The sequence below is a fragment of the Lingula anatina genome, chromosome 3, assembly GCF_051362555.1.
Source record: "Lingula anatina isolate TDL-2025a chromosome 3, LinAna3.0, whole genome shotgun sequence".
NCBI classification, from domain to species: Eukaryota; Metazoa; Brachiopoda; class Lingulata; order Lingulida; family Lingulidae; genus Lingula; species Lingula anatina.
Window position 1 is genome coordinate 1,717,055 of NC_141769.1, and position 26,597 is coordinate 1,743,651.

At 36.3% G+C, this 26,597-nt stretch overlaps 4 protein-coding genes and 1 long non-coding RNA gene across 9 annotated transcripts; 3 read left to right on the forward strand and 2 right to left on the reverse strand.

Moving 5' to 3' along the window:
- Positions 1-7: 7 nt before the first annotated feature.
- Positions 8-2,062, forward strand: LOC106155762 (uncharacterized). The gene is made up of 2 exons (XM_013530752.2): positions 8-143; positions 540-2,062. The coding sequence occupies exon 2, from the start codon at positions 660-662 to the stop codon at positions 2,058-2,060; it is 1,401 nt and encodes a 466-aa protein (XP_013386206.2). The 5' UTR covers positions 8-143; positions 540-659; the 3' UTR covers positions 2,061-2,062.
- Positions 2,063-3,058: 996 nt separating this feature from the next.
- Positions 3,059-11,031, reverse strand: LOC106155767 (N-terminal Xaa-Pro-Lys N-methyltransferase 1-B-like). Of its 3 annotated transcripts, none has more exons than XM_087009432.1 (3): positions 10,883-11,031; positions 4,490-4,676; positions 3,059-4,214 (listed from the first exon to the last, which is right to left on the reverse strand). In XM_087009432.1, exons 2-3 carry the CDS (start codon positions 4,640-4,642, stop codon positions 3,702-3,704), a joined length of 666 nt encoding a protein of 221 aa, XP_086865558.1. In that variant the 5' UTR covers positions 4,643-4,676; positions 10,883-11,031; the 3' UTR covers positions 3,059-3,701. The 3 variants fall into 3 exon arrangements, with proteins under 3 accessions (XP_086865558.1, XP_013386213.2, XP_086865559.1); XM_013530759.2 differs by lacking the exon at positions 10,883-11,031 and adding an exon at positions 4,898-5,035; XM_087009433.1 differs by lacking the exon at positions 10,883-11,031 and adding an exon at positions 4,913-5,007.
- Positions 5,097-26,534, forward strand: LOC112041747 (kinesin-associated protein 3). 3 transcript variants are annotated; one of them, XM_087009415.1, is made up of 19 exons: positions 5,201-5,274; positions 5,532-5,663; positions 5,884-6,047; positions 7,150-7,347; positions 7,676-7,900; positions 8,339-8,437; positions 8,703-8,881; positions 9,114-9,276; positions 9,502-9,602; positions 9,942-10,163; positions 10,461-10,626; positions 11,428-11,553; positions 20,657-20,755; positions 21,336-21,421; positions 22,086-22,278; positions 22,864-22,905; positions 23,523-23,543; positions 24,536-24,626; positions 24,911-26,534. In XM_087009415.1, exons 1-19 carry the CDS (start codon positions 5,243-5,245, stop codon positions 25,146-25,148), a joined length of 2,577 nt encoding a protein of 858 aa, XP_086865541.1. In that variant the 5' UTR covers positions 5,201-5,242; the 3' UTR covers positions 25,149-26,534. The 3 variants fall into 3 exon arrangements, with proteins under 3 accessions (XP_086865539.1, XP_086865540.1, XP_086865541.1); XM_087009413.1 differs by lacking the exon at positions 23,523-23,543 and having other exon boundaries at positions 5,097-5,274; positions 24,911-26,533; XM_087009414.1 differs by lacking the exons at positions 22,864-22,905; positions 23,523-23,543 and having other exon boundaries at positions 5,097-5,274; positions 24,911-26,533.
- On the forward strand, positions 11,663-20,039 carry LOC106161315 (uncharacterized). Its single transcript, XM_087009430.1, has 2 exons — positions 11,663-13,979; positions 18,913-20,039. Exon 1 carries the CDS (start codon positions 12,872-12,874, stop codon positions 13,619-13,621), a length of 750 nt encoding a protein of 249 aa, XP_086865556.1. The 5' UTR covers positions 11,663-12,871; the 3' UTR covers positions 13,622-13,979; positions 18,913-20,039.
- On the reverse strand, positions 16,600-18,122 carry LOC147762774 (uncharacterized). The gene is made up of 2 exons (XR_015333553.1): positions 17,566-18,122; positions 16,600-17,073 (listed from the first exon to the last, which is right to left on the reverse strand). It is a non-coding gene; the product is annotated as an uncharacterized LOC147762774 (long non-coding RNA).
- Positions 26,535-26,597: the final 63 nt, after the last annotated feature.

Genomic DNA, 26,597 nt, shown 5'->3' on the forward strand with positions numbered 1-26,597 from the left:
GCATGCATAATCGTTGATAAGTTATTTTCCACTGTAGACAAAACTCAACAGCTGATGATACATACACTTTATAAGAATAGGTAAAAAATGGAAATAACACCCACTTCAGTCCCAGAAAGGAATTCTGACCGATAGAGTGGCATGTAAGTACATGAATAAATTTTAGAACTATCATTATGCGATACAAGAAATCCATATCCTTTAGAACGCCCATTTCTAATAAATCTGATTTCTCAAGGACAAATTAGAAAATGACACACACTGGCAATCAAACTGTTTGATGTTGATTTTTACGCATGATGACGACGTGTGAAAATCTACTTCGCCAAAACAAAAGTGCACAAAAAGTAGCTCAATGGTCTCTGAGTTAAAAAAAAAAAAACTATAATATTAATGAGTAATTATATGATATACCACAAAAATGTGTTTGCAATTAGTAGTAGTGCTGACAGTGAATGAAAAGGACTTCTTAAGGCTATTGCACTATCAGCATAAACACCATCACATATGATCTACTGATTTCTTCCCCAATATTTCAGTTTGCAAGGGCCAATACAACTACAAAGAAGTATACATGAAGGAATGCAAAAATTGAGATCATTGAAGCTGCTGATAGTTGTGTAGCACTACGCAGTGACTTACCAGCTCCAGTTGGCAAAATGGCAGGCAATGTAGAGACAGAAGAGCTTTCATTTGATGCACAGCAAATTAATCCAATAATAGACACCCATAAGTGCAAATACTGTGACAAATCTTTCAGTTTGAAAAGTGACCTGGACAGACATGAAGTAAGCTCTCATGGTGAAAAAACTCAGCAGGGAGATCTTGTGAAACCTTATCAATGCAAATACTGTGATCAGAGATTTGTTTTGAAAAAAGATCGAGAAAAACATGAAAAATCCCATGAGGGAGATATGGAGAAGCAATTTAAATGCAAATACTGCAGCAAATCATTCATTTCAAAAAGCGATGTTGACAGACATGAAGCGACTCACTATGGGGATCTGGAGAAACCATATAAATGCCAGTACTGTGAAAAGAGGTTTTCACACAAAGAAAGCCAGAACAGACACGAGAAAACTCACTTTGAAGATAAAACATACAAGTGTCAGTTTTGTGACAAGGTTTTTGCACAGAGGGAAAGCCAAGTGAGACACGAGAAAACTCACTCTGGAGAGAAGCCATACAAGTGCCAATTCTGTGACAGTTCATTTTATAGAAAGTTTAGCTTTGTAGAGCATCAGAGAACTCACAGTGGAGAAAGACCCTACAAATGTCTTTTCTGCTGTAAGACGTTCTCCCAGAAGGGAAGCATGGCACAACATGAGAAAACTCACACTGGAGAAAAACCTTACAAATGCAGGTTCTGTGACAAGAGCTTTATTCAAAAGTCAAACTGTGCTAAACATGAAAGAGTTCACACCGGTGAGAAGCCCTATAAGTGTCAATATTGTGACACTGCATTCTCACTTAAAAATAAATGTGTGTGGCATGAAAGGATTCACACGGGTGAAAAACCTTACAAATGCCAGTTCTGTGAGAAGTTGTTTTCTCAAAGGTCAAACTGTCTTATGCATGAAAGAATTCACACTGGAGAGAAGCCTTACAAATGTAAATTTTGCGATAGTGCATTTGCTCGGAAGTTCACTCTTGTAGAACATGAGAGGATTCACACTGGAGAAAAGCCATACAAGTGCGAATTCTGTGACAAGTCATTTGCCCAGCGAGTTGTGTGGGAGATGCATGTGAAGATTCACAGTGATAACAAGCCATATAAATGTCAGTACTGTGACAAAGCATTCATTCTTAACATACGGAGGGTAAAACATGAAAAGACTCATAAAAATGAGAAATTACTGGATTCAAACAGTAGAAAAAAACTGGATTCAAACAATAAGAAAGAGAAATCATCTGCAAATGTACATGTTAAGGATAAACCTCAGCATGATTCTAACCATAAAAAGAAATCTCACATGGTCATAATCAATAAAAAGAAATCTATTGAAAATGCCAATTGTAAAGAGAAAGCAGAAGGAGACGCGGCTACACAGCCTGAGTGAATTCTGCTTTGTAAAAAGAACATTAAAACAACCTATTCTTGTCTGGTGTAAAACCAGATTTGAAATTACCTTACATTAATACTATGATCATAATCTAGTATGGTGTGGTACATAATTTCATCTACAGTTATTATTGTTGTTATTCATCATTGAAATTGATGTAAAATTATAGAGTTATATATTGTGCTTAAGTGTTATTTTACCAGTTTTACTTGTTAAATTTATATAGAAAAAATATTGCAGTAATTTTAAATTGTGGGTAATTTTTATAGTACTGATTCATCTGTTCTAGGCAATGATTGTAAACATTTTTCTATTCATTGTATTTTTTGTGACATATTTTGTTATTTTACTATTCAACTATTTCAATAAACACCAGTAGGTGGTAGTAAATATAAAGAAGATATGAAAACAAGTTTTCAGCATTTAGTAGCAGTGCATGTACTTCTTATGTAATGGAAAATATGTTATGTTTTAAATTTTGTTAGATGTTTTGTTACATATAATTTTGTAAACAGTTGAGTACACATTTAAATTCATCTTGACTGGTACTGAATATAGTTGTTATATATCTTATTAAGGCGTTTAGTTTTTGAAAATCAATTTTCAATATTTTCTTTTTTTAACAGAAAGTTCTACATATCTTATGTTATTTGTGCAAGAATTAGTGGAATTATTTAAAGGTGCAATATCATATCAATATCAATTTCCAGAGTAAAAGTTTACTGTTGTAGCAATTTTTATCCTATTTTTTTCTATGCTTTTCTTTACGTGATACCAAAAAAAAAAAGCTATCTGCTTGGTATGAAATAAAGTTTCAACATAAAATAAAATGTCTTAATCAACCTGAAAAAACTGTTGAGAGTAAGTACCATCAACAGGGTCAGTTCTTTGCAAAATTTCACTGCAGATATTTCAAATCGTAATCGTTTAAATTCTCAATATTAATATATGAAGCTTGAAAAATGTACAGGATCCTATAAAGCAGTTATAAAACGTCAAAGACTATATATTTTTATTACAAGAAAACATGACATATGTAAACTCCTTTAGATGCTTGCAAGATAAAAATAAATTTAAACCTCTAAAGCAGCATATACAAGGCTAATAAATTCACATAATCCTTGTAAAGAAATTCAGAGTGACATTCCAGATTTGGAATCAATCTTTGGCTGCATTCGTACCTCTTTTTATACAAAGTCATTTTTCAGGAAGGAACTTTTTTATACACCTCCCTGTTGACTGGGTGAAATAGCAATAATGCCTGTCATGAACAAACTTGAACAAATAACTAGTATCAGGGGCGGACGGAAGCTGTCTTCTGGAAGACCCAGAAGATGGTAAAAATTTTTAAGTTTACACTGAAGGGCATCCAACTTTTCCTGTCAAAAAACAGTCAAAAATAGAGGATGGAACAATAATTTGGAAGACTGTGAGAAAACATCCCTGGATCTGCCTCTCAGTATGCCAGAGAAAACAGCATTAATACTCAGCAGACAACGTTTTTAATAATGTGGAAAATTCGTTCAGCAAAAGATGCAAAGTTGCGAAAAAGAGTGTTCAGTTTTATATTTACACACCAAGAATATAAGATAAACTTTTGTTCATATTTCAGTGGTTTTGAGTAACCAGATTCAAATCCTACGTCAAGGCAAACATGATGACATCATAAAGTCCTTTGGGAAATCCTTTTTGTTTCTCCTCTTTAATAATCTTCAGTCCAGCCTCCATCATAAGTTTAACCAGAATATCTCTCGGCCTTGTGACACTGCTGTCTGTATCATCTTTATCTACCTCATCACTTGATGTCACGTTCTCCTTCACAAAGATCATCCCGTCAGGTGCCAGTCCCACTTTACATCTTTTAAAGAACTCCACCAAGTGTGAGTCCGTCAGGTGTCCAAGCACCCACTGACACCAAATGACATCATAGCGCCCTGCCTCGGGAGTAAAGTCCTGTAAACCTTTGGCGATGTATTGTTCTACTTTATCTGCATGTTCACCCAGGAATTCTCTGGCTTTGTTTAAGAAGTCTGGGTTCAGTTCAACCATGTCAACAGTGTCAAAGAGTGGGATCAGGAGACGTTTTGTGATTCTTCCGATCCCTGCACCACAGTCTAAAGCACGGTGAGACTTTGTCTTTGCATTTTCACCCTGAAATAAAAGACTTTTTATATACAATATCTGGGTAATTTGGATGGGTACTTTGGCAATGGACCAAGAAAAAAATAATGTTATTATATATCAAACTTCTTTTTTTGGTAACTTGATGAAATAGTATTCTATCAAAATTAATTAATAAGTTAATATAATATAATATAAAATCAATAAACAGTGTACGCAATATTGAAAGAAATCTCAAATTTCCAACATCACAGTGATATGGATTCCTCCAGGGGTATGAAATGCGTTTTCCACAGAATACTTACTCTGATGAACTGTCTTAAAAACTTTGTTGATCCGTTGATGTCAGTATTAGAGATGTGAGAAAAACCTCCCAACATCCCGTCAACTGTGGCTGGCACCTCTTTCCAATATTTATCAGCGTCTTGGTAAAACTTCTCCGTATCTGGTTCTGCCATTTCGTCAGTTCTCCGGTCGTGTTGATACTGTGTACTGAGAGTAAATTATAACAACGCGTTATTGCAAGTGATCATACCACACTAATCCACAGACACAATCACGTTACTGGGGAAAGCATTTCATTATTTTAGGAAATACCGGTATGACTATGTACAAAATAAAAAAGAGTTTTTAATACGCCTTCCTCTGTGTTTCTATTACACCTAACTGTACAGAAAAAGTGTTTATGTGATCTAAGGCACATTGTTATTTACCTGCCAGTTACCTGCCGATTGACCTGCCCTCTAGCGACAGACCGCGTTTAATATTACAATATTTTTAATAAAAAAAATGTGTCAAGGCATGATACACATACAGTCAGATACTTTTTAAAAACCATATATATAAGACAGTGTATTTTCTTTTTTCTTATCTTTATTATTTCTGGACCTGTCAAACCTGACATCTCGCGAGAGCGAGAATATGAAAAATAGTTTAAAAGATGGTGGACGAGTGTCAGAAATTTTCTATAATGAGGATGAATAAGATAAAATTCTAGTAGTCTGTATGATGTATTTAATTGTCTTTTAGATTTTGACTTACTTATACATCAGACCAGCATGCAGGCTGAAGATGCGCGGTTTCTGAAGAGGTACGTTGTCAGTAAACCGCTTGTTAACTTGGTTACTACAGGCACAGTAAATGATAAATAATTAGGATTTGCCCCGATTGTGATTTGTGATTGTGAAACGCAACGTTAATCTCATTAATTGGTCGTCATAAGGTATGCTGAGATGTGAAAAAATCGTTCTTTTTCATGGGAACTGTCTTAATGTTTTAGTTGGTATTTGAAGTCCTTGAAAAGTATGTGAAAAAAAATAAGATGGGTCAAATGTTGATTTCCCCCAGGAAAGTGAAGGGGGGAAACATTGATGTCCATCCCACGGAAAAAGCCCTGGTTGTCCACTATGAACTAGAAGCAACAATACTTGGGGAGTTAGGTGACCCAATGCTGGGAGAGAGAAAAGAATGCCAGAAAATGTGAGTATTCAAGTTAAATAAGAAAACAATTACAACATATTATTATGGTGGTAGCCTGTGAAACCATGAGCAGTTATTTGCCCTGACTTAAATAAAGAGGAGTCCAAGTGTCAAGAAATAACTTGTAGCCCTATGCGAAATGGTAAGTTGGCATTCCACCAGTCTTTCCTGGCAGATAAACCTTATAAATTATTTGAAACTACATGTCTACATTTTACAGAATAAGAGTAAAAACACTGAACCAGAACACTAACATTGCGGCTCTGGCTAGAGAGATCATAGACAAGTGTAAGCTGATCCACCCCAGTAAACTACCAGAGGTAGAACAACTGCTGTACTATCTTCAGAAGAGGAAGGACTCTCCACCACCTGGAAAAGGGAATGGTATTATGCATTTTCGTTTTTCTTCATGTTCATTCCAGGGCACGCTCGGCTGTCACCTTGATTGGATAGTAAACAATTGTCGTAAAATCGCTAAATGTTTGAATTGGTCCTCTACACTATTCAAATCAGGAAGTGACGTAACCGCAGAGGTCGCATTGTCCAATGGCATGGCTTCTTTTTCGTAATGGTAGGTTAGAGAAGACCAATTCAAACATCAGAGGTGCAATTTGGATATACGGTTTGATTGTGCGTATGCCATGCACGGAATTTACTAACGAGCGATGGGATGATGTAGCCTGCAGTATTTGCGGTAAGCATGCCAAGTTTTAGGCCGCTCCAATGCCCGGCAGTATTTTATTTCGATTATTATGTTTAAGTTGGCTGAGTTTTGTTTCAGAAGCTCATTCTATTTTATTGTCTCTATGGAGGTATATGGGGACTTTACGACATTCGTTTTGAAGGCTTTAACCACTTGTTATAGTTTATTTTTGCATTGTATTGGATTAATGTGGCAGTCTTAGGTTGTCCTAGGTGGTTTTTAAGTTTATGTACCCGATTTTAATATCATTTAGCGATTTTACGACAATCGTTTACTATCCAATCAAGGTGACAGCCGAGCGTGTTCCAGGGTTATGGTGCTGTTTGGAGAAGCAGTGATTGCACTGACGGAGTGTATAGCATATGATTTAAATTGCATAAAATATTTTAGATTCAATATGTAGTAGTAGTATTTAAGTAAAAAGACTTCCACCAGTCAGCTAATGTTTTCTCAGTTGTCTGAAATGCTTGAACAGGATTAGATTGTTATGTTATGTTATGTTATGTTATGTTATGTTATGTTATGTTATGTCATTTGGAAACAGGAGTTGTTATAAGGTTGTGGACTCAATATGTACATCTATAGTTACATTTACTCTACTATAATGTGACCCATGGAGTAGCAATAGTAGCACTTAGGCCTTTTTGTGGTAATCTTTAGTGAAGAAGAATTTTACAATGTAAGGCCTCTTTCTAAGGTGACAGGGATTTTAAAGTATGCCCACATGGTAGTTCCTTACATATCTATATATTATTTTAACAACTGATTTTATTATTTCACCAGAGAAGAAGACATTATCAGAGAAGCCTCTAGACCAGCAGACCTTTGAAGGCACAGAAATAGACGAGACAGCCAACCTCAATGATGTAGATGAATACCTGGAACTCCTGTATGAGGATTTGCCAGAGAAGTTACGAGGATCAGCTCTCTTTCTGCAGTTAGCCAGGAACCCAGACAACTTGGAAGAGATTTTCCAGAATGGTATGGTCAGCTATAGTTATTATGATGTTTTACTGAAATTATGTTATAATGGAGCTGGTGGTGTATACCCAATAAATGGTGTCACAGATTATTATTGTTTTGGGGGAATTGTTATGAATTAAGACAAAGCTTATATTTGTGTGAACTAATCTTTTTCATCAAAAAGGATGTGAAAACAATTTTCGTGTGGTAATTTTTGTTCCTTCTTCACCACATTTGTATTTTGTGATTTTAGAAGCTTGTAAACAAAAATTTCCTTCATTTTTTCAATATAAAAACAGTGATTTTAAGATTGTTAAGATTCTGTTTATATTTAACTCTTTTTCAGAAACTGTGGTAGGCGCTTTAGCCAGAGTACTCCGTGAAGACTGGCAGAAGAGTTCCGAGCTGGCGACCAACATCATCTACATCTTCTTCTGTTTCTCCTCATTCTCCCAGTTTCATGGAGTCATCTCACATTTCAAAATCGGTGCTCGCACCATGGGGATCATTGAGCATGAGCTGAAGAAGTACGAGCTGTGGAAACAGGAGTTGGATAAAAAGAGGAAGGCTGATATCCTTTTATGGGACAAACAAAATAGTAAAATAAAAATGTGTGTATAAGATTGTAAAGAATTTTATCAGCTATTTTATGTTCTTGGTGTTACAATACTAGCTTTGTCCAACATCAGACAGGGTCAGCTGTATTGTTATAGTACAGAAATGCTTAAGTACAGTTATAAAAGTTCATGTATTTATTTAGGCCAAATTAAAAATAATTCATTTTGTTTAATTTGGATGTCGGTGAAGGAGTAAAATACTTAAAAAATACTGTTTTGCTTAACTGTGATTGCTTTAAATTAATTTATTTTGTTTAATTTGGATGTCCATGAGGGCATCAAAGATTTAATTGTTTTGCTTAACTGTGATTGCTTTAAATTAATTTATTTTGTTTAATTTGGATGTTGGTGAAGGCGTCAAAGATTTAATTGTTTTGCTTAACTGTGATCACCAGAAGCAGACAAAAACAGTGAGAAGGCCAAAGCTGACTATGAGAAGAGTGAGAAGAAATTTAAAGGTCTTTTAGCTAAACAGGAGCAGTTACTAAGAGGTGGGGAATTAACCTTTTTACAAATGCCTTCCAAATATTCTTCTTTCTTTATCTATAATGAAGTGGTTAGGTTTGTTGAAAGTTATCTCTAAAATTAAAGCCTAAAGGCTTTGTGCATAGAATTTTCGTTTTGTAAAATGGAATTGCAGCTTTTTTAATCCAGGCGAATGTTTGCTGTTTGTACAAGAGAGAATTAATGTTATAAAAATTCCAGTGAAATTATCTTTTTTTCTCTGAATCAGTACATGCCCATGTTTATTTTCAGTGTCCTTCTACCTGTTGCTGAACCTGTCAGAAGACACCAGTGTGGAGAAGAAGATGAGGAACAAAGGCATTGTAATCATGCTGGTCAAGTGTCTGGAGAGGGACAACTTTGAACTGCTCATACTAGTTGTCTCATTTCTCAAGAAACTCAGTATATTTGTGGAAAATAAAAATGAAATGGTAAGAAGTGGGCTTTTCCTTTTACTGCTTATACATATACTATATTCGTCAAGTTAAATAATTTAAACTTTTAAATAATATTATGATAATCAATTTGAGATTAATAATGTTGAAAAAAAGAACATTTTTCAGTGAAATAAGTATAAGTTCACTTAAACTCTTATACTCCTAAACTAATAGTAAAAAGGTGTGAGCCATGAAAAAAGACAAGCATAGTTTTATCTGTTACCAGGCGGAGGCCGGGATAGTGGAGAGGCTGTCACGCCTGGTCCCCTGTGAACACGAGGACCTCCTCAACATCACCCTGCGGCTGCTGCTGAACCTCTCCTTTGACCAGGAACAGAGGGGGAAGATGGTCAAAGTGGGCCTGCTGCCCAAATTTGTGGGCTTGTTAGGTATGTTTGGAATATAACAGGATGAAATGTGATATCACACTTGGGTTTGTGTTTGGATGTTTTATCCCTCCTTCCCCCTCAATAAATTAAGAAAAACACTGAAATTATAACCCTGTTTCTTATTTGTGTATAGAAAATGAAAAGTTCTTCAATGTTGTATAGATAGTTGTATAAATGTCTTAAACTACAGATAAAATATAATTATATGTTATTGTCTATTCCCAGGTAATGAGAACCACAAGCTGATAGTGCTGTGTATTTTATACCACCTCAGTCTGGATGACAAGTGTAAATCTCTCTTTACTTACACAGATTGCATTCCTATTGTAAGTACTTTAGTATGTTTATATGATTTTAATGTTTGTAGTAAAATAGAAGACTACTGCTGCTTCTTTTGCTACTACTACTACTACTACTACTACTACTACTGCTGCTACTGCTACTGCTACACACTTAATGTGATCATTTAAAACTGAAGTCAACATATTTCAGATTTAATAATTGTGTTACAAGATCAGAAGGCTTCAGAAAAAAGTTCTAACCTTTGTTATGGCGCGCGCACATACACACACACACACACACACACACACACACACACACACACACACAGACAGACAGACAGACAGAGTATTTATACTGTATATCATATTAAATCAATATTTCAGGTGATGAAGATGATTCTGGAGAGCCCAGGAGACCGCGTGGACCTGGAGCTGATAGCACTGGGAATCAATCTGGCTGCCAACAAACGCAATGCTCAGATGATCTGTGAGGGTCAGGGCCTCAAACTGCTGCTGAAGAGGGCTTACAAGTTCAAAGACCCACTTCTGATGAAGATGATTAGGAATATCTCTCAACATGATGGCCAGACTAAGGAGCTTTTTATTGTGAGTTTGTGTGAAATATGTGTGTACATGCACGGACATACGCACATATGCATGTATATACACACAAAGTGAAATGTGTCTTGATACATGTTATCATCAGTAGATTATATTTCAATTTTTTTTAATGTTGGAAATATTTCTTTACTGATTTTCTATAACTGCATACATCTAGCATTTTTCCAGAAAAATTCAGTGATTTAAATTGAATCAAAATATTTAAGTTTTAATTGATTTAATTGAAACCAATGCAGATTTTGTTTCAATTTCAAACATTTATCAAAAATGAACAATTCCCAGGACTATGTGAGTGACTTAGCTAATGCTATACAGAAGATAGAGGATGAGGAGTTTGTCATCGAGTGTGTAGGGATTCTGGGTAATGTGACCTTCCCAGACTTGGACTACGAACTCCTTTTAAAAGAATATCAGCTTGTGCCATGGATACAGACTAAAATGCAACCTGGTAAGTATTGTGTTTTGTTTCATTTTTTCTTGAAGTACTTATATATGTTTTTAATATTAGACAGAATGTTATAAAAAATTAAAACTGATCAATACAGCTGCTACTGGTTTGTGTACAAGTGCTCTTTCTCTTTCAAGCTAAAATATCTTTTACACACACGCAAAAAGAGAAGTATATGTACACAGGTATACATACACACAGTTGTAGAAATAGTGGTAGTAGTGGTATATACAGTTTAATTTACATTATAACCCACCTTTTCCCAGTGACTTTTGTTGTAGAGTCTGATGATGCAGGCAATGTTAACACCAGATATCAGTATACAGGTAGAACAAATGTTCACTACTAAATCTGTTCAAATGTTGATATACATCACTGACTTGTGACTGTCATCTTGGTTTAGTGATGGAAATAGGCAATTTGCAGCTTGGTGACAATATATTGACTTCTTTCGTTAACCTGCTGCAAAAGGCCTATTGGTTTTGTTACAAGGACCACATAGTTAATTGTTACATGTTAGATTCTTAAAATAGTTCTTTTAAAAAGTTCACTTAATGTTTCATTATTGATTTATTATTATAATTATTTTTTGTCTAACAGCAAATGTGAAACAACATATATTCCCTGAGCCTGTGTATGTGCGAGAGAGAGAGAGAGAGAGAGAGAGAGAGAGAGAGACTTTTTAATGTTCACATGTTCTCCTTATACTATGTTCACGTGTGTGTGTGTGTGTGTGTGTGTGTGTGTGTGTGCGCGTGCGCACATGTATTTACTCTCTCCACATACATATAATCTATCCAGGTGCTGCAGAGGACGACATGGTCCTGGAGATTGTCATCCTGCTGGGGACAGTGTGCTGTGATGACAACTGTGCCAAAATGTTAGCAGACAATGGGATCATACAGAATCTCATAGAACTCCTCAATGGTAAGGCTTTTATCATTCTTCATTCTCCCAGTACACAAAAGAACTGTAGTCTATTTTGATCCATGTAATTTTTTCATTATAAGATAAAAGTAACTACTGTTTAATATGGGCGGCGGTTTATACAAAAATGCAAAACACGATTAGTCGTCATCGTTATCAGATCAGTCGAAATGAAAACACGATTAGTCGTCGTCGTTATCAGATCAGAAGGCAAAATACGACTAGTAGTCGTCAAAACGCAACTAGTCATCAAAACGCAACTAGTCATCAAAACGCAACTAGTCATCATCAAAACGCAACTTGTCATCATCAAAACGCAACTAGTCATCATCAAAACGCAACTAGTCATCATCAAAACGCAACTTGTCATCAAAACGCAATTTGACGCCAGATGGCGCCCATTGTACGAAAATCTAGGCCAAGTCACATGATCCACAGTGATCAAAATGGCGGACGTTATTGAAGCAGCATTATCATATTCCTCGCTCGAACTCGAGAATTATCTCGAGTTCGAGATATTATTATATATATAATATCATTATTAGATTGTACGCGTAGAGATAATTCTCGAGTTCGAGCGAGGAATATGATAATGCTGCTTCAATAACGTCCGCCATTTTGATCACTGTGGATCATGTGACTTGGCCTAGATTTTCGTACAATGGGCGCCATCTGGCGTCAAATTGCGTTTTGATGACAAGTTGCGTTTTGATGACAAGTTGCGTTTTGATGATGACTAGTTGCGTTTTGATGATGACAAGTTGCGTTTTGATGATGACTAGTTGCGTTTTGATGATGACAAGTTGCGTTTTGATGATGACTAGTTGCGTTTTGACGACTACTAGTCGTATTTTGCCTTCTGATCTGATAAAGACGACGACTAATCGTGTTTTCATTTCGACTGATCTGATAACGATGACGACTAATCGTGTTTTGCATTTTTGTATAAACCGCCGCCCATAGTTTAAGGCTAAAAGTTAGTCTTAGGTGGACTACTGCTCATTTTCAGTACTGAATTAGACCAACAATTCTTTTTCGTAAGAAGAATTTCGTTGGTCTTAACTGAGATCCGGTTGCGCGCGCAGGGCACTTTAGGTTGCACGCTAGTTGAAGCAAGGAGTCTTGGTGCAATACTCCTTGGTTGAAGGGCGAATTTGTCTAGTGGCGCTGATCTTTTTCACCGAAACGTGGTTTTGGGTGATTTTTATTGTGCACGTGGTGCATGCTATATCGTTATAGACAGTGGTCTTGCCGTTTGCAACGGTATTTGGCGCAATTTCAGTCAGGTTTCGTCGTCTGCTTCTGAACACGTGGTGTCATGGCGGACGAAACTACATGTAGTACCATTACTAAAAATGGACCTGAACACGTGAGTGATGGCAGGAAGGGTAAAGGGAAGTCGGCTTCCAAAAACCCTAAGTCTGTGGAGAAATCCTCGTCAGAGGATAATATTATGTCATTACTTGTATCTTTAAAAGCCTCTGTGGACGCTCAGGACGGCAGGTTAGAGAACATCGTCAGTCGTATTGATAATATGGAGGCGCAATATTCTCAGTATGACGACGAAGTTTACGTCGATAATGAATGTGTTGAGCCGGAGGAGGCAGGCACAACGGGTGAAAAAAGGAAGTTGGACTCGTATCTTCCCGACACGGAAGACAACCTGTTTAAGCACATGGCCAAGAAGTTTAACATGTCGGAGGAAATGGCCGACAACGTGGATGATGTGCTGGCCAAAACTGTGAACGATCTTTTTATGAATGGCCTGGACGAACAACATTTAAACGAGTTGATTAAACAGAACCACAGGCCAGGTAACTGTGATTACCTGCAAGTCGTGAAAACCAACCAGTTGATATGGGACCAGGTCCCAGGTTGGACCAAAGCAAACGATAGGAAAATGCAAAACATAGCACATACTTTGGTTAAAGGTGCAAACATTTTAGTTAAAACTGTAAACCAGATGGCCTTATACGAAAGGAATCCAGAAAAGGACACGAGTGATCATATTGGCAGCATGATCGAAAACTGCAACGATGTCCTAGCACTCATGGGACATACAGTATGAACAGGCAGATAAATATGACAAGGAAAGATTTTTTGAAACCGCAATTGAGCGGAGAATATGCTCACCTCTGCAGTCATGAGCTGACTTACAGCCAAAAATTTTTATTTGGAGACGATCTTCCCAAAATGGCAAGGGATATAGAGGATTGCTCAAAAATCAAACATAAATTGTTTGACAGATCTCTCAGAGGACGTAGAGGACGTGGTGCCAGAGGCCGTGGATCTGTGTACAGAGGTGTTAATCGACCTATTGGAGGGGGAAGACCCAGAGTGTGGCAGGATGATCCTGGAGCAGGGCCTTCTTTTGCAAAAAACTATGTACGCAGGGGACAGAGGAATCTGCCCAAGCAATAAATGAGGTAAATAATTATTTTGAAGCAGGTAGATTGGCTGACTTTTTTGATCAATGGAAACTGATTACAAGTGACCTATTTATTCTTGACATTGTAAAGCATTGTCATATTAATCTAGATTTCAACGGTGGGATTCCCGCCATTGTGAAATCAAATTGCAAGTTTAATAGGTTAGAAATGTCCATTATTGACATAGAAATTAAAAAATTATTGGACATGAAAGTGATTATTCCTGTGAATAGTGAAGCAGGCCAAATTTTATCACCGATTTTTTTGAGACAAAAAGAAAATGGTGAATACAGATTAATTCTGAATCTAAAGGAATTAAATCGGTTCATTCCATATCAGCATTTTAAGATGGAAACCTTTGAGAAAACCCTACCATTGATAACCAAAAATGTAAAAATGGGGTCTGTCAATATCCGTCATGCTTATTATTCAATTAAACTTGCAGATGAACAGCAAAAATTTTTTAGATTCCAGTGGAGGGATAAAATCTACCAATATACCTGCTTACCCAATGGGGTCAGTGAAGGCCCGCGATTGTTTACAAAACTTCTTAAACCAGTTTTTGGGAAACTGAGAAGTTTAGGTTATGTTAGTTCAGGGTACATTGATGACAGTTTAATAATTGGCAGTGATGATTTAGAATGTACGGAGAACTTAAATGCAACAGTTACACTTCTGTCCAAATTGGGTTTCATCATAAATGAAGACAAATCAGTTTTGAGACCAACAAGCAAGTTAAAATTTTTGGGAAATGTTATTGATTCTGACAAAATGATAGTAACACTGCCACTTGACAGGCAGGAGAAAATAATTTCTGCATGCGAAGAGTTGTATAATGTTTCAAAGGCACCTATTAGACAAGTGGCGAGAGTCATTGGGTTGTTAGTAGCAAGTTTTTCAGCTGTGGATTATGGCAAACTGTACTATAGGAAGTTAGAAAGAGCAAAGATTAAGGCTTTACAAGAATCGAAGGGTAACTATGATGCACCCATGATAATATCAAACAGTATGAGGTCAGATTTAATTTGGTGGATTGTCAACTTGAAATCCCAGCATAGGGTTATTGCTAGACCAAACCCCTCAGAGACTTTACATACAGACGCATCCACTTTAGGTTGGGGTGCAAGTTATAAAAACAATAATTTTGGAGGTAGATGGACGGATGTAGAGGGTAAATTGCCTATTAATGTATTAGAATTAATGGCCATTTTGAATGCACTCAAGTCCCTCAAACGTGATCTTAAGTCAAAGCATATTAAGGTGATGTCAGATAACACTACGGCAGTGTCATACATTAACAACATGGGAGGCACAGTTTCTGAAAACTGTAATAAAGTAGCATGTGACATATGGATTTGGTGTATATCACATGATGTCTGGTTAACATGTACACATATAGCTGGCAAAAATAATGAGGCAGCAGATAAGGCTTCCAGAGAATTCAAGGATGATCTTGAATGGAAATTAGACAGCAAGATTTTTCATAAGATATGTAATTTTTGGGGAATCCCAGATATAGACTGCTTTGCATCTAGAATAAATGCTCAAGTAGAAACATATTGTTCATGGAAGCTAAGATCTAATAAACGGAAAGATTGGACAGCGGCATTTTCCTTTTGACCAGACGTTCGTACGGGTAAACATTGCTCTATTGTTCCCCTTAAGTTGTTTTGATAGCCGGGCTTAATTTTAATCCCCATTGTACCTAACCCGTGTTTAGCGAATAGCGTGATTTCTCGTGCATTCTCGAGGACGCCACATCGTCGTCAAGTAGATCCGCCATATTGGATTAGCACTGGCACACGTGGAGTTTTTTTTATTAAAAAGTGCAAAAGATGTACAGTTTGTTTACTTTTCGTAGTTGTCTTAATACTTTATATTCAGAAGAGGCAATACCCAATAGCGCACTACCTGTAACAACAGCTGCCATTTTATAGAAATTGACGTGGAGATATAGCCGGAAACGTGACGAGATCATCAACGTAACTGATAGTGATATTCGATGCTGTTTTGGACAATAAGCCGTGAATAAGGCCATGCTAACCTACTGGGAGAAACTGAATGGTGAAGCTACACCAAAACAGAAACTTGATCTATTATGCATGTTTGTAAAACTTTGTCACTATCAGCGGTCATTCTTTTAGAGCATAATTAATTGAAATTTACCAGAATACTCGTAGCAAATCAGTGAAACAAAAAGGACTGAAAAAATCCATTAAGAAAAAGTAGTTTTTAATTTCACTTTCACAAACACTTATTTGGGTACCTACTTCATAATAATAGTGAAAGGTAAGACATATCTTTATATTGACAATCAAATTAAAGTAAACTCGTTTTTTCATATTTATAAAGAACACATGCAATATAGTTTCCTTGCGACTTCAAAATCATGCACATATTTTTAAACTCTGCAAAATCAGTTTTGAAACATCAGTCTTTTGAACATCTTCCACAGAATGTATTGGAAGAATAATATGTGTAACAATTTTGTTTGCCATCTCACTAAAAAATGACTAAATAAAAGAGGATTGCTAAAAATTATCAATATTTCATCAGATTCGGCATTTAAAACTGATCATTCATTTCTGGCTGTTAAAGTAACATAATACAAGTCATATTCTGTTCATAAGCATTTTATTATAGATTTAATAAAGCACAGAAATTGAAATGCAAATAAAAATGTTAACACCTTTAGATACCACTGTGACACAATCACAACAGATAGGTAATTTATTTAGGAGTACTAGTTTCACATGACAAAGAATTATAACATTTTCCCCCCTATTTTGACTTGTTTCAACATTAATATCTCATTCAATAAAAATTATGCACTTGATGATAATATTTATCTATTGCTAAGAGCACTACTGACCAATTCCAACCTAGACTTGACAGTACACTAAACTTCAGAGTTTACAGAAGGGAGACAATTTATAGTGATAAATTTGTTTTTCATGAAGAACAACATATGGCTAGTTTCAAGGTGGTCCATTTGCTGAAATATCAATGTGCCTGTCAGGTTCTTGAGTAGCACCGAGTTAACTTGACAGAGGTACGTCGTCATCAGAATCACTTCCATTGCAACATATATCTGAAAAAATATTATCACACAGTTAAAAAGATGCTGACATGTGTTAATTGTTCATGTTATGTTAAAGTCCACTGTGCGGACAACACTGACCTAGCTCTTTGTGCACTTGTAAAACTATCGAGCAAAAATTAAATATTTAATTTCGGGCAGCTTACCATTTTGCTTATTTAATACATCAGTGTGTCTTTCTGATTGTTTACAATCACTTAGCAAACTTGACAGTGGTGCAACTAAATCATCTGCAACACTTGTATTATTACATTAATCTGAGAAAATAAAATAATATTTTACTGTTAAAAAGGTTGACATGTGCTAGTCTCTTATTATTTGTCATTTGTGTAAGTCCACTGTGGTGAGAGCACCTACATGTAGCCTTTGTATTCTATACTGGAAATAATGTTGCCGGGGACAGAATAATAGTGCCCATGTATATCAAACATTTTACTTTCAACTCCATAAACTTAAGTTCTAGTTATAGACCAGAAAGCTTACCGATTTTTGCTGTCAGATTTTTCTATTTATTTTTTCTCCTGTGAGCCTTTACCCATTTTAATGGCATCTGAAAACAAAACAAAAATAATAATTATAAGGATGTGAGACACATTTTACCGCATTGTTTTACTTAGGTATAAAACACGGATAAAAATACCATCGTTTGTTGCCCATTGATAACGATAGTCGCCGCCATCTTGTTTTATTGTCATCTTTACCAATGAATATTTCTAAGAAACTACGTTAATTTTATCTAAGTTTATCCCTAAGGCCTTCCACTACTTGTTTAGATGGACACAGTTTAACTGTCAACGCAAAGTACAGGCCCAATTTCGTGTTTGGCCTTGCATTTTAAGCCCTTCGATAACGATAGTCCCCGCCATCTTGTTTTATCGTCATCTTTACCGATAAATATTTCTAAGAAAACAAGCTAAATCTTAACTAAGTTTATCCCTAGGGCCGTCCACTACTTGTTAAGATGGACACAGTTTAACTGTCAACGCATTGTACAGATCCATTTTCGTGTTTGGCCTTGCATTTTAAGCCCTTCGATAACGATAGTCCCCGCCATCTTGTTTTATCGTCATCTTTACCGATAAATATTTCTAAGAAAACAAGCTTAATCTTAACTAAGATTATCCCTAGGGCCGTCCACAACTTGTTTAGATGGACATAGTAAGACTGTCAACGCATTGTACAGATCCAATTTCGTGTTCGGCTTTGCATTTGAACCCCGGCGATTATGATCTGCACCGCCATCTTGCTTTATTGCCCGAATTATTGTTTAAATTTTAATAGAAAACGAAGCTGTTTAAAATTAAATTATCAACCAATAAAACGAACGTGTTATTCAGTCATCAATAATATAAAATTCAACGTATAAAAAATCAAATTACCCGTGTTAGACCTTAGGTAACAAGGCATTCAGACTCGCTTGTTCGTCGCCATATTGCTAATTAGAATGCAACAACGGATTGAAGGCAATTTTTCACGATGACATCTGCTCCAAAATATTGCAAATTTTACACACAAGTGAACCTTGTTAGTTTTCCCTTCTGCACATACATTTTCAGAGAAACTACAAGACTAAAAGCGGTATTTTACCTACCTTGAAATCGCCCACATGCAACAGAACTCGACCTCCGCACGAACACAACGCGACTGACTACTTCCGCCGTACGAACGTCTTTCCACAGTTAATCGGATTACCCTTTGAAGAATTGCCGAGTGTCGAATCTTTGGTATATTAGATCTTAGATGGAAGCCTGATCCAAACTGCTCTTTTGTTGATGCTTTTACCATTGACTGGGAAACTTTTAACTCAGTTTATTTGTTTCCACCTTTTAGCTTACTGGGAAACTGTGTGCAGAAAGTCAGACAGGACAGAGCCAAGGGAATCATTGTAGCACCAATGTGGCCCACACAAGCATGGTTTCCGAGACTGATGGAATTGTTGGTGGAAAAACCAGTCATAATACAGAAAAAGAAGAATCTTTTAAGACTTCCTCACCTGCAGTTGAAACACCCTTTGGAAGGGAAATTAAGACTGATTGCTTGCAAAGTGTCAGGAATAGTTTCAGAGAACGAGGATTTTCAGAGGACTCTACCAAAATACTTATGTTGTCTTGGAAAACAGGGACACAAAAACAATATAACACACACATTAACAGGTGGTTTCAGTACTGTAGTAAAAGGACGATTACTCCACTTTCGCCAACTTTGGAAGCAGTAATCGAGTTTTTAACTGAACAATTTAATAAAGGTTTGGGTTATGAGAGTTTGAACACTGCACGTGGAGCTCTCTCAGCTTTAGGAATAAACTTTGATGGATTCAGAATTGGAAATCACCCATTAATTATCAGATACATGAAGGGTGTGTTTGCAGCCAGACCATCACAACCCAGATACACAGAGGTGTGGGATGTTGAAAGAGTATTGACATATTTGAGGAAACTTTCTCCTGTTAAGCATATAACTCTCAAAGATTTGACATTAAAGCTCATGGCTCTGACTCAAGCTGCACGTACACAAACTTTGCAGTTGTTAAGTTTTCAAGGTTATAAAAAATTGAGAACTGAGTTTTTGTTCAAGTTAGATGGTTCTTTAAAACAAAATAGGCCAGGTTATAATGTTGTTTCAGTATCTTTTAAGGCCTACCCTCCAGACAGGAGGCTTTGTGTGTATACTGTATTGAAGGAATATTTGTTTCGCACAAAAGTCATGAGAAATGACAAGAACTGTGCACGTTTGTTAATAAGTTACATGAAACCACATCATAATGTCGCAAGAGACACAGTAGCAAGATGGATAAAAACTGTTATGAGTAGAGCTGGTATAGACACTTATACATTTAGCTCTCACAGTGTTAGAGCTGCAGCTACCTCTAAGGCAAAAGCCTCTGCAGTACCTATATCAGTCATTATTGACAAAGCTGGTTGGTCTAAGAAAAGTACTTTTGCGAAGTTCTATGACAAGCGCATTGTAAGTAATCAAGACAGATTCCAGGATGGAGTTCTGGGTAAATAAAGAATCTTTTGAAATGAATGAAATGTTTGTCACATCAAGCTTTAAAGTCTCAGTTAAGACCAACGAAATTCTTCTTACGAAAAAGAATTTAAAAAATTAAACGAGACTTACCTTGGTTAAGTCGAAGTTTGATTTCAATTCTTTGAGTAAAGAATTGAGGGAGGGCTTAACTGCCACCCTCCCACCCAACTTTGGGTTACAGCTCATTGCTTGTATTATAGAGGAAGAGAGCTGTGGGGAATTAATGTAATTAATTCCATGTGGTTAATGTGACAAACACTTTGAAAAGTGCCCTGCGCGCGCAACCGGATCTCAGTTAAGCCCTCCCTCAATTCTTTACTCAAAGAATTGAAATCAAACTTCGACTTAACCAAGGTAAGTCTCGTTTAATTTTTTAAATTTTGTCTAAAACTTGATCAAGACCCTTTGGTGGAAGGTCAACATATTGTGCTTCATGAAAAAAAAATATAACATGTTTAGTCTTATCAGAAAAGAAAATCACTTTCTACCACAGTTATACTGTTATACACATTGTACTTGACTCTTATTTTATTGTTCTTCAAAGCCAAACAAGAGGATGATGAGGTGGTCTGCCAGATCATCTATGTCTTCTACCAGATGATATTCCATGAGGCTACCAGAGAGATCATCATTAAGCAGACACGTATCCTTACTTTAAACTTAGTATACATATTTTCAAAGACAAACAGCTTTGTCTACTTATTTTCACAAACAAAGAAACTTAGTCTACATGTTTAAGACAATGTATATGTGAGGAAAAATTGAATATCTTTTATCTTAATTGCTTTTCTTTCCTTGGATAATGTTACAAAATTTATTTGAAATATCATTGTAAACTAATTTCCCAGTGGAATGTCTCCTTCCACAAAGCTGGCTATAGTGTTAAGTCAGGGGGCAGTTTCAGTGCTTGCTATATTCCTTATGTTTCACATTCACCCCCTGAGTATAGGGTTATGATGTTATTGAACAGAAACAATAAAAAAAACAGCATAACTTTGATAAAAATGGCCCGATCATGCTGATTTTCGAACTTGACCTGCATATGATGAATATTCATCAGTGCTGTAGGTTTCAAGCCAAAAAGTAAAATGGTTTTCTGCTTATTGTGTTATTGGTGAAAGTGCTCGGCGACAGTGAGGGCGACAATGTGTCTGTACATAAAAATGGAAGTAGTAATATATATATATATATATATACGTAAACATCCTTGACTCTTGTGACAGAGGCTCCAGCATATCTGATAGACTTGATGCATGACAAGAACCCAGAGATCAGGAAAGTCTGTGACCAGACACTGGATATCATAGGGGTAAGAATGTGTGTGTGTGTGTGTGTGTGTGTGTGTGTGTGTGTGTGTGTGTGTGTGTGTTTTGGTGTGTGTGTGTGTGTGTGTGACCAGGCACTGGATATCATAGGGGTAAGAATGTGTGCGTGCGTGCGTGTGTGTGTGTGAGTGAGTGAGTGAGTGAGTGAGTGAGTGAGTGAGTGAGAGAGACACCAGACACTGGATATCATAGGGGTAAGAATGTGTCTGTGTGTGTAAGTTCCCATGCGAGCATATGTGTGTGTTCATTTGCACTTTTGTGAGGGTGTAAGTGTGTGTATGTGTATGTTTAGGTGGGGGAGGGGAGATGATGGGTATAACCAGACAAAGGGAAACAGAAAGAGACAAATGGAAATAGCTATTGCAGTGCAAGTACCATCCACCTTTTGTGTACTACAGAGTGTTTAAAGTACGTCTCTCTGGCAGCTGCAACTTAATGGTTTTGATGCATGACAATTAGGTTCAATTTATGAATGAATGATAAGAAAAGTCACTGACAAAAAGAATGTACATTAATAAAGATATTGATATGAAGATAAAGAAGAGTATATTATTTGAGGTTTTGATAAAGTGTTTATCAATAGTTTCTGATAAAAAAAAACTGTCAGTAATGTAATGTACTAATTAAGGTTTTGGTTGACCATTGTAGGAGTTTGAAGAAGATTGGCGTAAAAAGATCCAGCTGGAGAAGTTCCGCTGGCACAATTCCCAGTGGCTGGAGATGGTGGAGTCACGCCAGATTGAGGACAATGAGGCTTTCCTGTATGGAGACGATAGCTTTGGTTCCTATGTCCAGGATTCGGACATACTGGACAGACCTGACCTGTTCTATGGCTCGCCAGGTTAGTAAAGTGGGGGTGGGGGTGGGGATTGTGGTTGGTGAGACAGATGTGTTGGCTGAGATTGTGGTTGGTGTGAGAGGCATATTTGGTAATTTTATTATATTATTTTTCTTTAAGAGATAAATTCAATTTTTATTATATTGTGGGGATGTTGTATTGGAAAATTATTAACTATATGAGATTTCTTTCAGAGGTGATCTTATCAATGGCTTTTAGTGACTTGAAGTTATTATATTAGTGTATATTGCATAGAATGGCTATAACTAATAATTATGTAATAGTAGTAGTGGCTGAGTATATAGTATATTCCAAGCACTGCAAATGTTTCCTTAAATCAAAAAATTAATATAAAACAGTAAATTTAATCATGCATAGTTCACCCACCATAGAAAAGCTATAACGTATAAACTTATAATATGCACAGTGTAGAATGATTTTCAAATTGACCAATCACTACAGTAGATGTCATTCACTGCAGCAAGGTGCTGCACTGACCAATCACAACATCAGATTACTGTCACTTCCAAGTAGCATTTAGTGCTGAGCTTGGTAGATCAGCAACACATTCTCTCTTACTTTAAATAGGTGATGTGCTAGAGATGGGTGGTTACTATGGCGACTATCTACGTATGTATACATTTACTGCGTGTGAAATGAAGTGTTTGGAGCACAGCATGCTGGTGCTTATTCCTTGTGATAGATACATCACAGGATGATATGAATTCACATATTTCCAAAAAGAAGGAAAAAAATGAAAATTATTTTCAGAGATTTGCACTCATTACAGTCTACACGGTTTCTGCAGCTTTGAGCAAACATGCTTTTGAAAGATGCACGGAAAAGAACCGCCCCTTTTTCAAATCTTACCTGTATGAGTTATTGCTTTGCATAGATAAATACCCACTAATTTTGTATTAACCTCTTTTACAGTAACATGTAATCATATTTCCTACCCATAGATTGCTGTTCAATAATTGCATGTTGTGGGCTTGGTACACTAACCCCCTTGATCCCAATTTTATATTGAACATTTGACCTTGACCTGTTTATTATTTATTTATTTATTTATTTATTTATTTATTGACTGTGATGATATTGAGAAATAAAGATCCCTTTTCTTTTTTTTAAATATTGCTGGCTTTTCTTTATTACTTGTACGATATAGAAATATAAACTATTAGTCTTAATATGTAAAAAGTTTTTCATATTTTGTATTGTTTAATTATTTTATTTTATTACACCAGGCTGGTTGGAGTTATCAGAAGGTACTTTTTAAGCATGACTTTGACCTGTGGGTGACTTTTATTTAATTTACTTTAGACCAATGCCTTCTCCATAAAGCCATCCAGCCACATTTGGACCACCACTGGCCTCAAAAGATGCCTGTATTTTCAAGGGTGGCTGGATGGCTTATGATTTTTTTGGGGGGGATGATGGTATATTTGTAGTAGGGCTCCCTGCAAATCAGTGACCAAATTACAGAACAGTATTTTGGACTCCCTGTACCTAAAATCCTTAATAAAAATCATGTTTTGAACCAATCTAATTGTCAGTAATACCCAGCCTAGATAATATTGACCTTAAATGTTGACCCCTGCTTTCTCTGCACCCAGTTGCTAGTTTTGCCTCATTGCAGTTGTCAGAGATTGGAAGCTGCTGCATGCAAAATTGCTGCTATCTGTGGCCTCTGTGTTAATATTTCACAGCAGCAAATAATGCATGTTTTGATTGACCCCATTCAGATAAACTCATGGTACTAGTTGGGTCGGTCCATCTCTGCGGGGATACTCGCTAAGTGCAATCAGTGGAATCAGCTTAATTGTCTGACAGCCTTCTTGAGCAGCTAGGGGTGTTAACCCAGGTGCAATTACCCCCTAGCTGCTCAAGAAGGCGTGCCATTCATTTAAGTTGATTGCACTTAGCGAGAGTCCCTGCAGAGTTGGACCTACCCAAGTAGTATGATGTCTCTATCTGAATGTGCCCATTGTCTTCTATGAGGTTTTAGAGGCTGTGAGGAGTAGAGGAAACTTTTCAATTTAATACTTTTTTGTTCCTTTTTTTTTTTCAGATTTAGAAATAAAAAAGTTGATGAACATCTTTAAAACTTTTCTTTAATGATGATTTTCCTTAGAATAAAACTTACTCAGGTTTGATGTTGTTTAAACCACCAAATTAACCATCCTCTTCCAGTTTCCTTATGATGGCTTGATGAAAAGTAAATAATTTGGCAATGATTGCATTCTACTGTTTGTTGCAGACGGCTTTGACCCTACCCTGGATGGTAATGTAACCCCAGAGTACATGGATGAGCAGGGATACATGATGGGTGGAGTGCCATATGGAATGAGGTAAAAAGGACTGGCTGGAATGAGGTAGAAGGCAAACAATACAACACTAATATGAGAATAATTTAAGCCCCCTTCCCCTTCCCTGAAAAAAAAAAGTGCCCTTTATATAATTTACAATTTAATTTCATTACATTGGTTTGAAATTATTCTTGTTGTTTTTTTTTTAAAGAATGATTTGTTTGAAACTGATTTTTATGAGCCATTCAATCATTTTTTTAAACAGAATTTAAATTTAAACTGAAAGAAAGCTTAAAATTCTATAAGAAAATATTTTTTGTTTCCAGAGTCAGTGATGAATACGAGTCTTATGCGCGACCAGATGCCCATCCTGGTTTCTTTATGGACGGTCAGACAGTGGATGAATATGGGGCCCCCATTGATGACTACGGAACTGTCATGGTTGACCAGTATGGCCGCCCATTGGTTGATGATTATGGTCGTCCTATCCCACCTGAATACATCAACGGCATGAATGGAAACGCAGAGCCAGACTCTTACATGCAGTATGGGGGATACAGATAGTAGAGATGAAAGTCTGACTTTTCTGGAAATCTGGATATTTGGGTGGTTTATTTATTCCACAAGACCCATCATATGGAGCTGCCCAACCCTCAGCACTTGTATTTTCAGGATTTTTAAAAAAAAGGGTCTGAGAAGGTAGAAGACTGGTGGCTGATTTTTTTTTATGATTCGACCAGGGATTGTATTAGCCCAAAGACTCTGGAAATAATTCTTTGAGGGGTTGAATGCAAGTTGTCCTTTTTTGATTGCAGCGAAGACACAGTGTTGTGCTGTGTGTGTCACCAAGAGGCCTCAGTCTCTTGCCTTGCAGAGGTTCATGTGGTCAAGTAAGGTAGAAGTGGTCAAGCGATTAGTGTGAAATTTCCGTGAATCCGATTGGCCAGGAGACTCATGTGACATGTACTGAGTCAAACTCTTTGGATAATGATGTAAAATGTGAGCTGTTGTTAGGGCTCATGCTAAAAAAAAATAGGAAGGGTGTAGGTGCAGTACCACCAAGTTTTTTTTTTTCTTGATTTTCTTTCCTTGCTTTTTATCTTGTCATGTACTGACTGTAAATCTACACAACTGAAAAGAAAACAACCAGAAAAAAATGTCAATGGGTAAATTCTGTCAGCTGTTTTTCATTGCCATGTCTAACTTACTCCTCTGCTATTCTTTCTCACCTTACTCTCCCACAAATCTTGGTTAATTCCCATCAATATATCCCAGATTTATACATAACATTGTCTGTGGATTGAGGGTCGATTTTTTATTTATGTAAACATCAACTTTTCTTGGCATGCATACTTAAAGGATAACAAAAAGTACTACTTATGTGCCGTTTGCTTTATATAATAAAAGGGAAGCTTTTTATGTATATTACTATGTACATATGGCAACTCCTTTAAGAATATGAATGTTAAATTATGGAAGTCTGAGAAATATTTGCTCAAGCATTCTTATCCTTTTAGGCTGCTTTTGTATAAAATGTACTTAATGGTGTATGTATATGAGATATGTAATTTTTTGTTCACCAGCTGTGATGGTTTTGTATCAGTTCTTTTAATAGAACTGGATTTTTTGTTACATAATTATAAGTTAAACTTATTTTCATTTCTTCCTCTCAGTCGCGTCCGTCCTTTGTTTTCACATGTAGCATTATGGTTTTGTTAAGTAAATGTAAAGTTTTTGCTAGTTTCTTATGAAAATGAAGCATTAAAAAAACTTATTTTTTCCAATGTAATTTAGATATTTTAATTTAACATGTTGATTATTTATTTGAATATCCTTTTTGGCCTAAAAAATTAGTATTTTCTCTAATAATTGGAATAGTACTGAAATGTGTTTTAAACCTGTACTTGGCTCTAAATGTAGGAAATAAAGTGTCACATGTTAACTGTAAACAAGGTGTAGTACTTTATTCAATTTACAACTTCAAAATCCATAGTGAAGCACTTTAAAGACATA